The 16,522-nt window shown below is 45.3% G+C and overlaps 1 protein-coding gene across 1 annotated transcript in view; it reads left to right on the forward strand.

The window, feature by feature from the left end:
- Positions 1-3,372: 3,372 nt before the first annotated feature.
- LOC126519857 (cholesterol 7-desaturase nvd-like) overlaps positions 3,373-16,522 on the forward strand; it is a 79,470-nt gene continuing 66,320 nt past the window's right edge. The window contains exons 1-3 of the mRNA XM_072285719.1: positions 3,373-3,450; positions 9,030-9,192; positions 9,513-9,639. Of these exons, the coding sequence (XP_072141820.1) occupies positions 3,392-3,450; positions 9,030-9,192; positions 9,513-9,639 (349 nt within the window). The 5' untranslated portion in view covers positions 3,373-3,391. The remainder of the gene's footprint in view (positions 3,451-9,029; positions 9,193-9,512; positions 9,640-16,522) is intronic.

Below are 16,522 nucleotides of genomic sequence, written 5' to 3' on the forward strand. Positions count from 1 at the left end.
ACAACGGTCGGTTGCCCTTAGTCCAGGGCTCCGCTGGATGCTGCTACCAGTTGTGCTCGCCGAATCAGACCTTCTTGGCCGGCCCGGCGATCGCTGGAGAGCACTCCCTCCCATTGCTCCGCACTCGTGTTTGGTATAACGGGTACCACGTCTATCTTCTGGCATGCCCACGTTACGTGTTACAGCGTGGGTGCTTCGGGGCATCAGGGGCATTTGTCATTGTATTGTGTGGGACGATAGTTTCAGCGAACTTCGACAATGACGGCACAGGGTCCGCATAAACAGCTTTGCCGAAAAAAAAAAACACGTTGGTTGATTTGGCGTGGAATGACCGTATTCTAACAATGTTTAGCGTAATAGTACTACCTAGATCGCCAAGGCCGAGCCCTGCTCGCCCACACCGCAGTTTTTATTTGCTTTAGTCTATTAAAGTGGCCCTGCAACGCCGTTTGCTGTAGCTTTACTCTCGCCAAGTCATAGAGCACAGAACAAAATGAATTATGAAAATTGACCGACACAACTCGAAGTTATCGGTCCGAGAAAACGAAACATACAAGCAAAATGAGAGTTAGACCATTCAATTTTTTTTTTTTTTTTGCAACGCGAAGTGACGAGATTCCAGACACGTGCATCTATACCGCAACCAACAGCCATGGCTTATTCCATATTCTCTCTCAAACTATAGCCGGCGAAGGATCACTCAAGCACGCACTAATTACAGCGCTTAACCACGTACGCTGGCCACAAAACAGTTTCAAATTAAATAATGCATAGATTTTGAGACTCCTCGTTTAGAAACGCATACCTTGGCATATATGCTTTGGCGTTGTACTCTTTTATGACGAGAATCACAAAGGATATACTACAGCATTTATTCTAAAGCTAAATGTACTGGTCCTCCCGTAATCCAGAACAGATGTAAGCAGGAAATGGCTACCGCCAAAGCAGATTGGAGGTGACAGTAGCCGCAGTCTCTAAAGGGGCGTAGTGCATGTTCGCAACGGCACACCCCACCTCGCCCCGCAGCACCACACTGTGCACTGGCCCATATGGACGCGATACTTTTCGGTCACAGATACAACCTCATTGCAAGTGTCGTCTCGGTCAAGCAGCCATCCGCGGTGCGCCGGAGGCTACCGGCGATGCCGGCGCGCCGGACACGCCGCGTACGTCACGGACTGCTGGCGTTGAAAAGAACACAGGCAACTGTCTCAGCGCCAAAAGGTGACGATGGAGTGTATAGCCTTTTTAACGTCGCTATCGTAAATGACAAATAAAAGTTCAGCGTACTAGAAGTTACAGCTTTATTGTCATTGTGAACAAACCTTTGGAAGAACTCGAAGGCAATATGTTTTTTGTAACTTGTTTGGGAAGTCTCTAGCGCCTGTGATGCTGTGTTGACTGGTTGGCCCGATGATCTAGTTTTCTTCTCGCAACTTGCCCGGATGTTCTCGTTTGAGTGCCTTGATAACGGCTCCGGCTTTTGGCTCAAGGTCTTTTGAAGGTCGCCGACAACGGGAGCAAAAAGCATTTGATGCTTAAAAACCAAGTTATCTTAGTAATTACCCTTCAGCGCTCATACCTGTGGTCATCTTGGAGAGATGAGAACACATAATGGTGCGGAAAGCGCTGAAAACGATGTTATAAACATAACGAAAATATCCTAATTATCTCGTTTCGCGGAATGTTATGATCATCAGTGCCCCCGCTGAAGGTGTTTCACAAAAAAATTATGGCTTCAAATGCTTTGTTCATTGTTACCATCACTTCGTCAAGTGTTATTCTCAATGTTTCCAAAGTTTTTGTGAGAAAATTTTGATATTTTTACTTAAAAATTTCCGGACCGTGTACATTTTTATAGCGGTCCTGCACCCTCTTCGTTTCCTCCTCCTTATTCCACTGAATGTGGACGGTCGTGCAGGAGAACGAAAATAAAGGGGTGGGGGAGGAAGGCGGGGGTATGTTTCCTGTAACGAATGCGGCGCCCAGCTCTGCCTCATAGCGTGGACGTGAGCCGCTTCTGGGAAAGATGCCACCGACACAGGAAAACAGATACGCTCATGGTGCGAGAAAGCGCTTTCAAAACTCCACGAACCTGCCTTCATGTCTTTAAGAGAAGAGGCTGCTTTTAGTGGTGCTTCATCCTGCTCTGAGAAATTAGCTGAGTGCAGCGGATCCAACAGCCGTATTTTTATGCGAAGCATATTAACGTAGGTTTCGGGCCTTCGCGCGACGCCCGGCGGTGGCCACCATTGACCCTGAAGTGGGGTCACGTGACATGACGTCACGTGATGACGTCACACAGGCTGCAGATGGGGCCTCATATCGCGCCGTCGGCCGCCTCCCGGCGGTGGCCACCATTGACCTTCAAGTGACCTTCAAGTAGGTCACCTGATGACGTCACACCGGCTGCAGATGGGGCCTCATATCGCGCCGTCGGTCGCCTCCCGGCGGTGGCCACCATTGACCCTGAAGTGAGATCACATGATGTGACGTCACGTGATGACGTCACACCGGCTGCAGATGGGGCCTCATATCGCGCCGCCGGACGTCGCCCGGCGGAGGCCTCTATGCTGCGGTTCGCGCCGTCGCGCGCGACGTGGCGGTGGCGCCACCATTACTGCATCACGTGACATGTGACGTCACGCCAGGGATGAAACGGCGCGTGCCCGCCATCGCGTCAGTCTCTGTGCCCGCAACCGCGCCAGCGTCTTTGCTCCGGGCGTGTATGCGGTCAAGATGCCTCCAAACGCTAAGGATACGCTAAGGTTAAGCCCAGTGGATGTTTCGCATCCACTGGGCTTAACCTTGGTAAGCCTCCAATTTTTTTCTTTCCACCTCCCTCTTTTAAAGTGCGTGTACAAGACAGTGGGGAAATCGTTGTCTTGTCTATAGTGGTTAGTGGAAAAGTCGGCCAAATGGTCCCTGATCAAATACGGCTGTCACAAAATCGGGCCGGATATTTCGGGCGCTGTTTTTCTCTGAAACGTATAAAAACATATGTGCTTTTCGCTTATCCGTTTCTTTATGTGGCTGACACGATGACTTTCTTCGATTGCTCGCCACTGGAGAACCGACCGCGGACATCTGTATTTGGTACCCTCTTATCACTGCGGAAAGACTAAATGCTGGTGAGGAGGGGGAAGCCACTCTTCCTTCCATTTTACTCGAGGGCACCGCTGTGTCGACCACCGTTTGAAATACTAGCGCTGTTTTCGTTTTCGCGGCGCGGAAGGGCAAAGAACAGCCGAAGAAGAGAGGGAGGGGGTGCCCACGTTTCAGTGACGATTTGTGGCGGAAACTTTAGATATAAACAGGACAGGCGCTGGCGAGCGTGGCCAGTTCACTCACTAAAGTCCGGGTGCTTCGCAGTGAACCTGCAGCGGTGGCCATGGAGAGGAACTCGTCGTCGTGGGAAAGTGCTGGTGCGCAATCGCTTGCCTTTTTAGGGTAGGTTGGCAAGATGTTCTATGCGCAAGAATTTGTCATCTCCTTAATTTATGAAGTAGCGTGTGAAGCTATTGGCAGGGCCGACATCTACGGTGCGCATCAAATCCGTTACTTGCTTTATCTTTGTCTCTTTTTCGCATGAAAGGATTTGATAACGGTGAAACTCGAGATGGCGACCACGTGGCCAGCCTTTCAAAAAAACTTGTATTGTACTCAAGAAGGATCACTTGACTACCGCTAGCGTTTTTTCGCGAGTGGCATTTGGCTAGAAAAAAAAAAGGAAGTATTGCCTATAGACAAAGTGCGACAGCGTACGACTATAGACAAGTGCGTCGAGTGAAGGCGCCAGGATGCTTTCTCTGCCAGAAAAATCGACGCAGATCGTTCCTGTCTACATTTAGGAATACTGCGAATCCTTTTACGTAGCCCGTGGAACCTGGTCAGTCTGAAACGAAGACGTTCAGCCATATTCCACAGCATTCCACAGCTTGACTTTGAAAGTTCTGCCAGTTCTATTCTACCTGTAGGCTTAGAGGCTTCCATACATTGACGTTTCTTGATCAGATCTTTTGTCTCCTGCGATAGCTTACTGGTTTCCTGTCTAACGGCTTTACCACCGACTTCTATTGCGCACCCCTTAATGATGCCCATGAGATTGTCGTTCATTGCTTCAACACTAAGGTCCTCTTCCTGAGTTAAAGCCGAATACCTGTTCTGTAGCTTGATGCGGAATTCCTCTAGTTTTCCTCTTACCGCTAACTCATTGATTGGCTTCTTGTGTACCAGTTTCTTCCGTTGCCTCCTCAAGTCTAGGCTAATTCGAGTTCTTACCATCCTATGGTCACTGCAGCGTACCTTGCCGAGCACGTCTACATCTTGTATGATGCCAGGGTTCGCGCAGAGTATGAAGTCGATTTCATTTCTAGTCTCACCATTCGGGCTCCTCCACGTCCACTTTCGACTAACCCGCTTGCGGAAAAGGTATTCATTATCCGCATATTATTCTGTTCTGCAAACTCTACTAATAACTTTCCTCTGCTATTCCTAGAGCCTATACCATATTCGCCCACTGACTTGTCTCCAGCCTGCTTCTTGCCTACCCTGGCATTGAAGTCGCCCATCAGTATAGTGTATTTTGTTTTGACTTTACCCATCGCCAATTCCACGTCTTCATAAAAGCTTTCGACTTCCTGGTCATCATGACTGCTTGTAGGGGCATAGACTTGTACCACCTTCAATTAGTACCTCTTATTACGTTTCACAACAAGACCTGCTACCCTCTCGTTAATGCTATAGAATTCCTGTATGTTACCAGCTATTTCCTTATTAATCAGGAATCCGACTCCTAGTTCTCGTCTCTCAGCTAAGCCCCGGTAGCACAGCATGTGCCCGCTTTTTAGCACTGTATATGCTTCTTCTGTCCTCCTAACCTCACTGAGCCCTATTATATCCCATTTACTACCCTCTAATTCCTCCAATAACACTGCTAGAATCCCCTCACTAGATAACGTTCTAACGTTAAACGTTGCCAGGTTCAGATTCCAATGGCGGCCTGTCCGGAGCCAGGTATGCTTAGCACCCTCTGCAGCGTCACAGATCTGACCGCCGCCGTGGTCAGTTGCTTCGCGGCTGCTGGGGACTGAGGGCCGGGGTTTGATTGTTGTATTCATATGGGAGGTTGTGGCCAAGTACTGCACCAGGGTGGCCAATCCTGCTCTGGTTGGAGAGTGCGTTACCGGTTGTGGTCGCCGGGATCAGGCCGCACTCCAGGCCTGTTTGTGCGATTTTCTCAACACACGTTTTTTTTTTGTATTTTCCGGTGGAGAATAGCGCGGCACCGGGATTTGAACCATGGTCGTCTTGCACGGGAGACAGATACTCTACCGTCCCCGCAGTAGGTAAATTAAAAAATTAAGTTATGGGGTTTTACGTGACAAAACCACTTTCTGATTATACGGCACGCCGTAGTGGGGGACTCCGGAAATTTCGACCACCTGGGGTTCTTTAACGTGCACCTAATTCTAAGTACACGGGTGTTTTCACTTTTCGCCCCCATCGAAATGCGGCCGCCGTGGCCGGGATCCGAGCCCGCGCCCTCGTGCTCAGCAGTCTAACACCATAGCCACTGAGCAACCACGGCGGGTCCCGCAGGAGTTGTACGCCTCATTTAACCTACAGTGGTGCCCTATTTGATGAGTCAAGGTTGACCAATCTGAGATCGGTTATACCCTACGGATGGCACTCGACTAGAGAACCTGGTATTTATGACTTGCACATGTGTCGTCATACCTAATTGAGGATATATATATATATATATATATATATATATATATATATATATATATATATATATTCATTATATATGCATTCATTATATATGTATTCATTATATATATATTATATATATATATAATATATATAATATATTATAATATATAATATATATAAATATATATCCTAACGCGTATTCCTATGTATATATGTATTCATCTCATCTATGGGATCGCATGCGCCCGTTTTTGCTTCGTCTCTAAGAATCAAGGAAAGGAAAGCAAAATTGCAGCGCCGTGGTTTTAAAACGCACCCGTGGTAGAGACATATACATAAACATATACGTATATATATATATATATATATATATATATACGTATATATATATAATATATATATATATATATATATATATTAAGAGGGTTCCCGTACAGTCATAAAATAAAGGAAAAGACATTAAAAAAAGAAGAAAAAAAAATAGAAAAAAGGGGAAAAAAGAAGGAACATGACAGGTGATTTGAACTCATGACCCTTGGATGTTGCCCGGAAAGATAGCTCAGTCGGTTGATTCGTCAGGCCCCAGGTTACATTCAAGCACCATAGCTCCTGCTCTGAGCCTCATACTTACGTGGAAAGAAACTGAAAGGAAAAAAGGGGGGGGGAGATGAGGGGGGGAAATATGCGCTCACCGAGAAGGCATCGTCAGCACGGGACCCCCACAAGGCATCTTTCTGAGATGTGGGGAAACTTCGCGGCCGGAACGAAGCCTCCCCTCTCCACCGGCCCAGAGGGGGAAACGCGCTTTCCGATCGCTCAAGGTTGCGAGGGCACAATACTAAGCTCTAGCGTCTAGGAAAAGCTTAAAAAGGTGCGAGGGCGGCACGCATAGCGTGGGGAGCTAGCCGCCAGAATAGCTGTCTCAAGTACTGCTGCTGACGAGGGCGAAATACCTTCGTGTAATTATAATAACCCTGATAGGACTACTTTCGAAAGAACAAAAAAAAAGTAAGGAAACGGCCCAGAGGGCTATACTACGAGAGCTATGACTGATAATTTTCTATGTATATATGTATTCATCTCATCTATGGGATCGCATGCGCGCGTTGTTGCTTTGTCTCTAAGAATCAAGGAAAGGAAAGCAAAATTGCAGCGCCGTGGTTTTAAAGCGCACCCGTGGTAGAGAAACGGAAGGCGATATAAGCGTGCGTGGCTATGATGCGCACACGAAAAACTGCCTCAAAATAGTTAGACTTGAGGGAAATCTTCGTTAACAAACGATAGCACAGCAATCAGCATTCAAATATAATTATAGCGCTAATAATGCATTTTCATGCTATTCGATGTAATGAGGCGTCCGTGGAAACGAAATACTTGCGATTTGTCTTTTCAGTTTTCAATTGATTTCAGACATTAACGGACAATGTGAAATATGGCCACGAGGTAAGGTAAAAGAAGACTCCTATGTCTCCTGACAAGGCCTTCACCTCGGACTTACGTGTCTGACAGCTGGAACAAAATCATTACAAACATGATGGATACAATAATAATTACAGTACTCATTACGCAGGTATGCAAACAAGAATGAACATAAAAACACTGGAACACGATTGTTAGTGAAAAAGATTATACAATCTCTAACAGTGCATGTATCAATAATTGGACAAGCATTCCACAGAGGAGTAATACGTCAAATTAGCCATTCAGTATGAATCACCGAGGTATTTCTCAGCATTGTATGAGACGTCATGGAAAAGCTATTGTAGGTTAAAGCGAGGCAGGAGAAGTTGCTTTAAAAAAAAAAAGGCATAGATGCGTTTTCATTTGCGAGTTTGATTAAGGGTGGGTATGCATTACGCTACAGTTAGTACTTGGTCTTGACCCCGTTAGTGAAATAGTGTGTAGGTTGTATACCACATCTCTGTTTAAATATTTATTTGAAAAGGCGGCATAATTGTGTTTAACTTCACGGAAAAGTCATTGTGGCTAAGCGAAACTTATACAACTGTGAAGATGGTAATATGTTTAGGGTTTCGTACAATGAATTTGTCGATGAGGACGGATGAGAAGCAACCAATTTAAGCTTCTTTGTTTGGAGAAGAAAGACTGTAAGAATCTATAATGCTGCACGTTCCCTAGAGTAGGTGATGACATGTTACGTGAGAGTGGATAAATGAAAGATATAGTGGTTTCCTAACACGTAACGGCAAAAAATTATTTGACTGAATAACATACCAAAAGATCTAGATAACTTAGCACCAATATATTAAGTTCAGACCGACTGAGGTCAAACCTAGAAAGGACTCCCAGAAATCGACAAGAGTCTACGGGTGGTATTACAGAATTGTTGATGCTCTATTTTGTGTCATGAAAGAGCGAAGTATTTTTCGGACGAAATATTATGTGCTGTGTTTCGTGTACATTTAAGTTAATCTCATTTACATTAAGCCAGGTGTTAGCATCTGCTCTAATGTGTTAAGATCTCACCAGAAAAGTACATGACGCACATGGCAATGGCAGGAGTTAAAGGAATATTAGTGATATTATTAATGTATAAAAAAAAAGCAAAGGACCCAGAATTGATCCCTGTCGGACCCCAAAGTTTATATTGCCCAAACCTGACTGAAATTCGTGAAGCTGTGCGCATTGCATTCTACCTTCAAGGTAGTTCTCTATTAGTGCAAGCGCCAACACACAGATAGCATATGTCGTTAACTTTTGAAACAAGATTTGGTGTTTGATCGAGTCATCGGCTTTTCGGAAATCAAGAAAAATTCCCACTGTAAAAAGTCGCTGTTCAAAGTTACTAAATACGTTTTCTTTTATCTGCAGTAGTGCAGGTTCCACCGATTTTTCAGACTAAAGGCCAAACTGGTGTTCAGAGATAATATATTTAACTTTTATGAATTGATACAATCGTGTGTAAATAACACGTTCTGCGATTTTTTTTAAAGCGGCAATACCGATATTGGTCGACAATTATTGAGGGCATTTTTACTACCGCCTTTAAATACGATTTCCTCAGGCAACTTTCATTCGGTCAGGGAACGTGACCGTCACCAGCATTCTGTCAGAAATATAAGTTGGTGGTACCGGAGATATAACAGATATCTGCTTTGATAGGTAGCACGCTGATATTATCGTAACCGAACGAGCAAGCGTCTTTCAGTACGTACTACGGTGAGTGCTATTTCTTCTGATGTTGGCGCCAAAGCAAAGATTCGCTGCAGTTCGTAGGAATGTACGAACTAGAAGATTTTGAGGCTGCTGCTATTTTGATGGGTTTATTGCAATTTATGCGTAATTTTCAGGAACGCAACGGTCAGCGGTGAAAGAACGGAACTTCACCTTCACATGCCAGAGATTAGCATACAATGCACGGTCTACGATCAACGTCTGGGGCTTGTTGTTGCCGTAGCAGCCGGCGCTATCCTTTGGAAAATCATGATGTCCAAGAGTAGCCTCACAAAAAAGGTGAGAAAGACGACAAATCTGTTTTATTAAATTTGTTAGGTCCACGAAATGTGCAAGAACACATACCTCAGATAGTCGCTGATGCCGGCCGTAATCCTACGTATTTAGAAAAAAGAATGGACAGCAAAGATGACAGAAACAAGTGTTGACGTATGAATAGGCTCGTTGCATTGTGACCTTGAAAGCAGACAAACCTTCAACTTCAGCAAAACATCGCAGAATAATCACCTAAAGGACACTTTGTCAGCAGCATAATGAGTGTAACAATGACTTGTTTATTATGCACGGAATCAATAAAACATATGTAATACTTTTTTCAGCCACATAAACCAAAATCACGGAGGCTGCTGTCTGGGGCTCTTCCGCCAGTTTTTCCAAATGGTTGGATTCCAGTGCTTGAGTCGACGGAACTTGTTGTAGGAAAAATCAAATCAGTCAGCGCCTTAGGTAAGTTTCCCTTATCCTACAATTTCTGACTGACTCGAAGTGCCTAAAGCTCAAGATATTCAAGATCAAGGTATTCCATCTACACATGTGCGAGAAATTCCATAAACTCATTACGTCGCTTAGCACTCTCCTATCGCATTGTCGCACATTGATTAAAACTTTCAGTTGTCCCGACTGCGTTTGCACACTACTACAATATATATATATATATATATATATATATATATATATAAATCTAGATGTGCTATCGGAGGAACTAGAGGGCAGTAAATACGATATAATAGGGCTCAGTGAAGTGAGGTGGCCAAAAGAAGAATATACAGTGCTAAAAAGCGAGCACGTCCTGTGCTACCGGGGCTTAGCGGAGAGACGAGAACTAGGAGTCGGATTCCTGATTAATGCGGATATGGTGGTAACATACAGGAACTCTATAGCATTAACGAGAGGGTGGCAGGTCTTGTTGTGAAACTTAATAAGAGGTAAAAATTGAAGGTTCTACAGGTCTACGCTCCTACATCCAGTCATCATGACCAGGAAGTCTAAAGCTTCTATGAAGACGTGGAATCGGCGATGGGTAAAGTCAAAACAAAATACACTATACTTATGGGCGACTTCAATGCCAAGGTAGACAAGAAGCGGGCTGGAGACAAGGCAGTGGGGAAATATGGCATAGGCACTAGGAATAGCAGGGGAGAGTTGTTAGTAGTTTGCGGAAAAGAATAATATGCGGATAATGAATACCGTCTTCTGGAAGCGGGATAGCCGAAAGTGGACATGGAGGAGCCCGAATGGCGAGACTAGAAATGAAATAGACCTTATACTCTACGCTAACCCTGGCATCATACAAGATGTGGACGTGCTCGGCAAGGCGCGCTGCAGTGACCATAGGATGGTAAGAACTCGAATTAGCCTATACCTGAGAAGGGAACGGAGGAAATTTGTACATAAGAAGCCGATCAATGAGTTAGCGGTAAGAGGCAAAATAGAGGAATTCCGGATCAAGCTACGGAACAGTTATTCGGCTTTAACTCGGGAAGTGGACTTGAGTGTTGAAACAGTGAACGACAATGTTATGGGTATCATTAAGGAGTGTGCAATAGAAGTCGGTGGTAACTCCGCTAGACAGGATACCAGTAAGCTGTAGCAGGAGACGAAAGATCTGATCAAGAAACGCCAATGTATGAAACATCTAACCCTACAGCTAGAATAGAACAGGCAGAACTTTCCAAGGTAATCAACAAGCATAAGACAGCTGACATAAGGAAGTATAATGTGGATAGAATTGAACAGGCTCTCAGGAACGGAGGAAGCCTAAAAGCAGTGAAGAAGAAACTAGGAATTGGCAAGAATCAGACGTATGCGTTAAGAGACAAGGCCGGCAATATCATTACTAATATGGATGAGATAGTCCAAGTGGCTGAGGAATTCTATACAGATTTATACAGTACCATTGGCACACACGAAGATAATGGAAGAGAGAATAGTCTAGAGGAATTCGATATCTCACAGGTAACGCCGGAAGACGTAAAGAAAGCCTTGGGAGACAAGCAAAGGGGGAAGGCAGCTGGGGAGGATCAGGTAACAGCAGATTTGTTAAAGAATGGCGGGCAGATTGTTCTAGAGAAACTGGCCACCCTGTATACGCAATGCCTCATGACTTCGAGCGTACCGGAATCTTGGAAAAACACTAACATAATCCCAATACATAAGAAAGGGGACGCCAAAGACTTGAAAAATTATAGACCGATCAGCTTACGGTCCGGTGCCTACAAAGTATTTACTAAGGTAATTGCAAATAGAATCAGGAACACCTTAGACTTCCGTCGACCAAAGGAGCAGGCAGGATTCCGTAAAGGCTACTCAACAATAGACCAGATTCACACTATCAATCAGGTGATAGAAAAATGTGCGGAATATAACCAACCTTTATATATAGCTTTCATTGATTACAAGAAAGCGTTTGATTCAGTCGAAACCTCAGCAGTCATGGAGGCATTGCGGAATCAGGGTGTAGACGAGCCGTATGAAAAAATACTGAAAAATACCAATAGCGGCTCCACAGCTACCGTAGTCCTCCATAAAGAAAGCAACAAAATCCCAGTAAAGAAAGGCGTCAGGCAGGGAGATAAGATCTCTCCAATGCTATTCACAGCGTGTTTATAGGAGATATTCAGAGACCTAGATTGGGAAGAATTGAGGATAAGAGTTAATGGAGAATACCTTAGTAACTTGCGATTCGCTGATGATATTGCCTTGCTTAGTAACTCAGGGGACCAATTGCAATGCATGCTCGTTGACCTGGAGAGGCAAAGCAGAAGGGTGGGTCTAAAAATTTATCTGCAGTAAACTAAAGTAATGTTTAACAGTCTTGGAAGAGAACAGCGTTTTGCGATAGGTAGCAAGGCACTGGAAGTGGTAAGGGAATACGTCTACTTAGGGCAGGTAGTGACTGCGGATCCGGATCATGAGATTGAAATAATCAGAAGAATAAGAATGGGCTGGGGTGCGTTTGGCAGGCATTCTCAGATCGTGAACAGCAGGTTGCCATTATCCCTCAAGAGAAAAGTGTATAATAGCTGTGTCTTACCAGTACGTACGTACGGGGCAGAAACCGGGAGGCTTACGGAAAGGATTCTACTTAAGTTGAGGGCGACGAACGAGATGTGGAAAGAAGAATGATGGGTGTAACGCTAAGAGGTTAGAAAAGAACAAATTAGGTGTGGGAACAAACGCGAGTTAATGACGTCTTAGTTAAATCAAGAAAAAGAATTGGGCATGGGCAGGACATGTAATGAAGAGGGAAGATAAACGATGGTCATTAAGGGTTACGGGCTGGATTTCAAGGGAAGGGAAGCGTAACAGGGGGCGGCAGAAACATAGGTTGGCGGATGAGATTAAGAAGTTTGCAGGGACAACATGGCCACAATTATTACGTGACCGGGGTAGTTGAAGAAGTATCGGAGATGCCTTTGCCCTGCAGTGGGCGTAACCAGGCTGTAGATGATTATATATATATATATATATATATACATATATATATATATATATATATATATATATATATATATATATATATATATATATATTTATATATATATATATATATATAAAGTCACATCAACACGTATGCTTATATTTCACGAGTATCTTATGTGCCATCCCAGTACACGTACGCGCTCAAATTAAACGTGCGTCGGCTTTTCTACATGAGCCATCTAAGATTCCAGAATTATCGCTGGCACCGCGCCTATTACTATACAATTCGCGCAGCGCATACAATCAGATCACAGAAGGCTCGGTGACAACGGATAGAACCATCGATACCGTTCGAAGAAGTTCCGATATTCATGCAGGTGCGTTCTGCACTGAAAGACAAACAAGTACACGTGGGAATATATATATATATATATATATATATATATATATATATATATATATATATATATATATATATATATATATATATTGACACGTGTACGTGTTTGTCTTTAGCGGGCGACCACGTATCACCGCCAAGCAAATGTTATCGCACAGCGCGGGACGCGCCTGCATGTATGGAAAGTTTCTGGAATATTATCAATGGTTCCATCCCCTGTCTGTGACTGAACCTTGCGTAATCTGATTGCGTGTATGCGCGACGCTATTAATGTAAAACTTTGTGGAACACACGCAGGTCCCAGCGATTACTCTGGAACGTTCGATGACTGATGTATGAAAGCCGACGCGCTTGACCGGCTGTTCAGATTTTGACGATCTCCGACTGTGTTCGCCGCTGTCGCCGTTCTTTAAGTGTAGCCTGTTTTTGTGGGCACAGGTTCGCCCAGGTGATCGCTTACGCTAGCTGGTCGCTGTCAAAAGCGGAAGGCAATTATTCTACGACTGGAAAGGAATGTCTCGCCATCGTTTGGGCTACAACGAAATTTCGCCCTTACGTATATGCCAGGCCATTCAAAGTCATCAGCGACCATCACGCGTTGTGTTGGCTAGCGAATTTAAAGGCTCCTTCAGGACAACTGGCGCGGTGGAGCCTCAGACTACAAGAATACGACATCACTGTAACCTACACGTCCGGACGAAAACGGTCCGATGCCGATTGCCTGTCAAGCGCCCCTTGACCCGCCGCTGCTAAAGGACGATGAAGACAAAGGGTTCTTTGGAATAATACGCACGGAAGACTTCTCTGAACTGCAACGAGCAGACCCGGAGCTATAAGGCCTCGTCGAGTATTTGGAAGGGCACACCGACGTTGTCCCTAGGGCATTTAAGTGAGGATTAGCTTCGTTCTCACTTCAAAACAACATACTAGTAAAGAAGAACTTCTCACCAGTCCGCGCCGACTACCTCCTCGTTCAGTCAGCGCTGCGTCCAGAAGTACTGCACGCCCTGCATGACGATCCGACCGCTGGGCACCTTGGATTCTCCCGGACGCTATCGAGGATACAGGAAAGGTATTACCGGCCGCGCCTGATCACGGACGTTGCCCGTTACGTTTCCAGCTCTTTCATGAAAAGTGAAGAGGTTTGATTGCTAGCACGCCCAGCATGCTAGTCCAGGTTATTTCAGTGGTAAACAAAATTATACACACAGGTCATGCGACACACGCATAACTCATACACATCAAAGAACATGCATAATTACAGTATCTCCCTGAGGCCTGTATCTTAGGTAAGTTAAAAGCGCCCTCGCAGATCGGGGACGCGCAGGCTGCGGTATACTCTGTGATCAAGTGCAACTGTACTGTAGTTATAGTTCGAACATACTGAAAGGTATATTTAGTGCGCTCCATTAGGACCATAGAGTTTCCTACAATTACTGGAGGGATTTATGGCGCTGTGATCGTTTGACCACCATGGGAATGATGAGTAATACATGAATTTGTCTGATCTTCGTGTTTAGGTTTAGAAGTTCTTGTGGCTTCGTTTATTGCTGTTTTTGTGGGCCTAAAGTGAACGAAACTAAAAAAAAATATACTTTTTCAATACAAAAGGTGATAAGTCTCTGCAAGCATAATCGCAGCTGCAGCGGTTCCGCTTGTGCATGCATTCGTGGCATACTTATTTCAATATCGGACTTCTATGCTAGATGCCCTGTGTTCAAATTCTGCTGTCTGACAACTTTAATAATGTGTACTTCATTATTTATAACGCAGTACTTTCTTTAAAATGACCACTTTGCAGAGACACGAAGCCGTTAAAGCCAGAAGGACCAAGTTTAGGCAAATCCATATACTACACATAATTCGCATGCTGGCTGAACTATCCTGCTTGCAGCTCCCGTAGACACCAGCGCCGCAGTTTCCTTTAGTAATTGTGTGAAACTCTATGATTAGGATGACCTTTGGGGGTGAAAAAAATTTACCGATGATTGCGATACTTCCTAATGCGAAATTTGAACGCAGCTGTATATGTGTTTGGTTTAGCGATATATTGGTTGGCGCGGACAATCTCATCATGCGGCACGTTGCAAACGAGCTAAGAGTGGTGCGACTGCATGCGTCACTAATCGGGAGAACCCGAGAGGCAGCGCGCGGTGGACGCGTGGCCGCGATTCAGAATGCACAGCTGCGGCTTTCCATAGGAAGGTCCCGACGCTGGTCCGGGTTCGGCCGCAGCGCTTTTTACGGCGAGCCTCGCATAGTCCCGGTGCAGTGCCGTTCCTGCTTCTGCAGCCGCCGCAGACAGACTTCCGTTCATGCAGCGCTTTGTTTTGACGCGCTCGCCGCATGCCTTATCGATGACATCATTGGTGAACAGACGACACGCGCTACTCCGGCGCTATCTCGGAGCGATCGTCGCCGCAGAAAGCCCCCATGCACAATAGCAGTAAAACGAGCGCGGCGCGGCGCCGGCGTTCAAACGCAGCTGCGGCAGAGCAGCCACACCAACTGGCGGCGAGCCGCTGCGGCAGTCACGTGACAGCATGAAAATATCGCCGCGTCTTTGTAGGTGCAAGATGTCTCGTGCTTTTTTTTTCTTGCTTTTTGGAATAGCTGCGATTGAACAAGAGGGGACACTCGACAAAAACTGGCAACAGCAAACACGTCACGTCTAGTGTTGATCCCATCCGTTAGCTGACGCGAGCACCGAAAAAAAAATGAATTTAGACGTTTTATTTTTTTTAAATTCTTTTCCGCTAAAAATTAAAAAGTTTTGAGTAAAAATTAACTTATAATTTGAGGCTTATTTTTGTTGCGTCACCTAGCAACAAGCTAGCGGCACGCCAAACACGCTAAACATTTGCGCCATATGCATGCGTCATGCGCCAGACACGCCACCTTAGCGAGCCAGGCCGGCTGCGCATGTGAAGTTCGCCTGTTGGGCGACCAGTTTCTTTTGGACGTGGCTTGCTTGTTGGGCTCCCGTTGTATTCTTGCGCTTTTTGTGCACTTCGACATCCCGCCACTGCACTATTGGACTAGGAAAGGTAAGAAATATTGTTTGACGATCTGCTACGCATTTCAAGCTATTTAGGGTTTTACGGCAGGCAACCGAGACTTGTGACGCAGTTAGCGAAAAGCAGTTCGGGCGTGTAGCGCAGTTCGTTTCGCATGTACTGAATATTGCTGGGACAAGTTCGTGGCGCTTTCTCTGACCCCGAACATTATCGTAATTAATTTTGCTAGTTACGTTTTGGGACACTATTGAAGTACGCTCGCCGCTCCTGACGTTGTGACGCAGTTAAAGAAAAGCAGCTCGGTCGTGGTGAGAAAGTAAGTTTGGCGTGCACTGAATCTCAGTGGGACAAGTTTGTGACGGTTTTGTTACCCCGCAACAACATATGCATTCTTTCGGTACTCACGCTAGCGAAAACGCGACGAGCCAGGAGTGATAATACCGTAGTGCGCTGCTTTTGCGCCGGCAGAACGCGCAAAATATAACGTCGA

Source organism: Dermacentor andersoni, unplaced genomic scaffold, assembly GCF_023375885.2.
Source record: "Dermacentor andersoni unplaced genomic scaffold, qqDerAnde1_hic_scaffold ctg00000039.1, whole genome shotgun sequence".
Taxonomy (NCBI): domain Eukaryota; kingdom Metazoa; phylum Arthropoda; class Arachnida; order Ixodida; family Ixodidae; genus Dermacentor; species Dermacentor andersoni.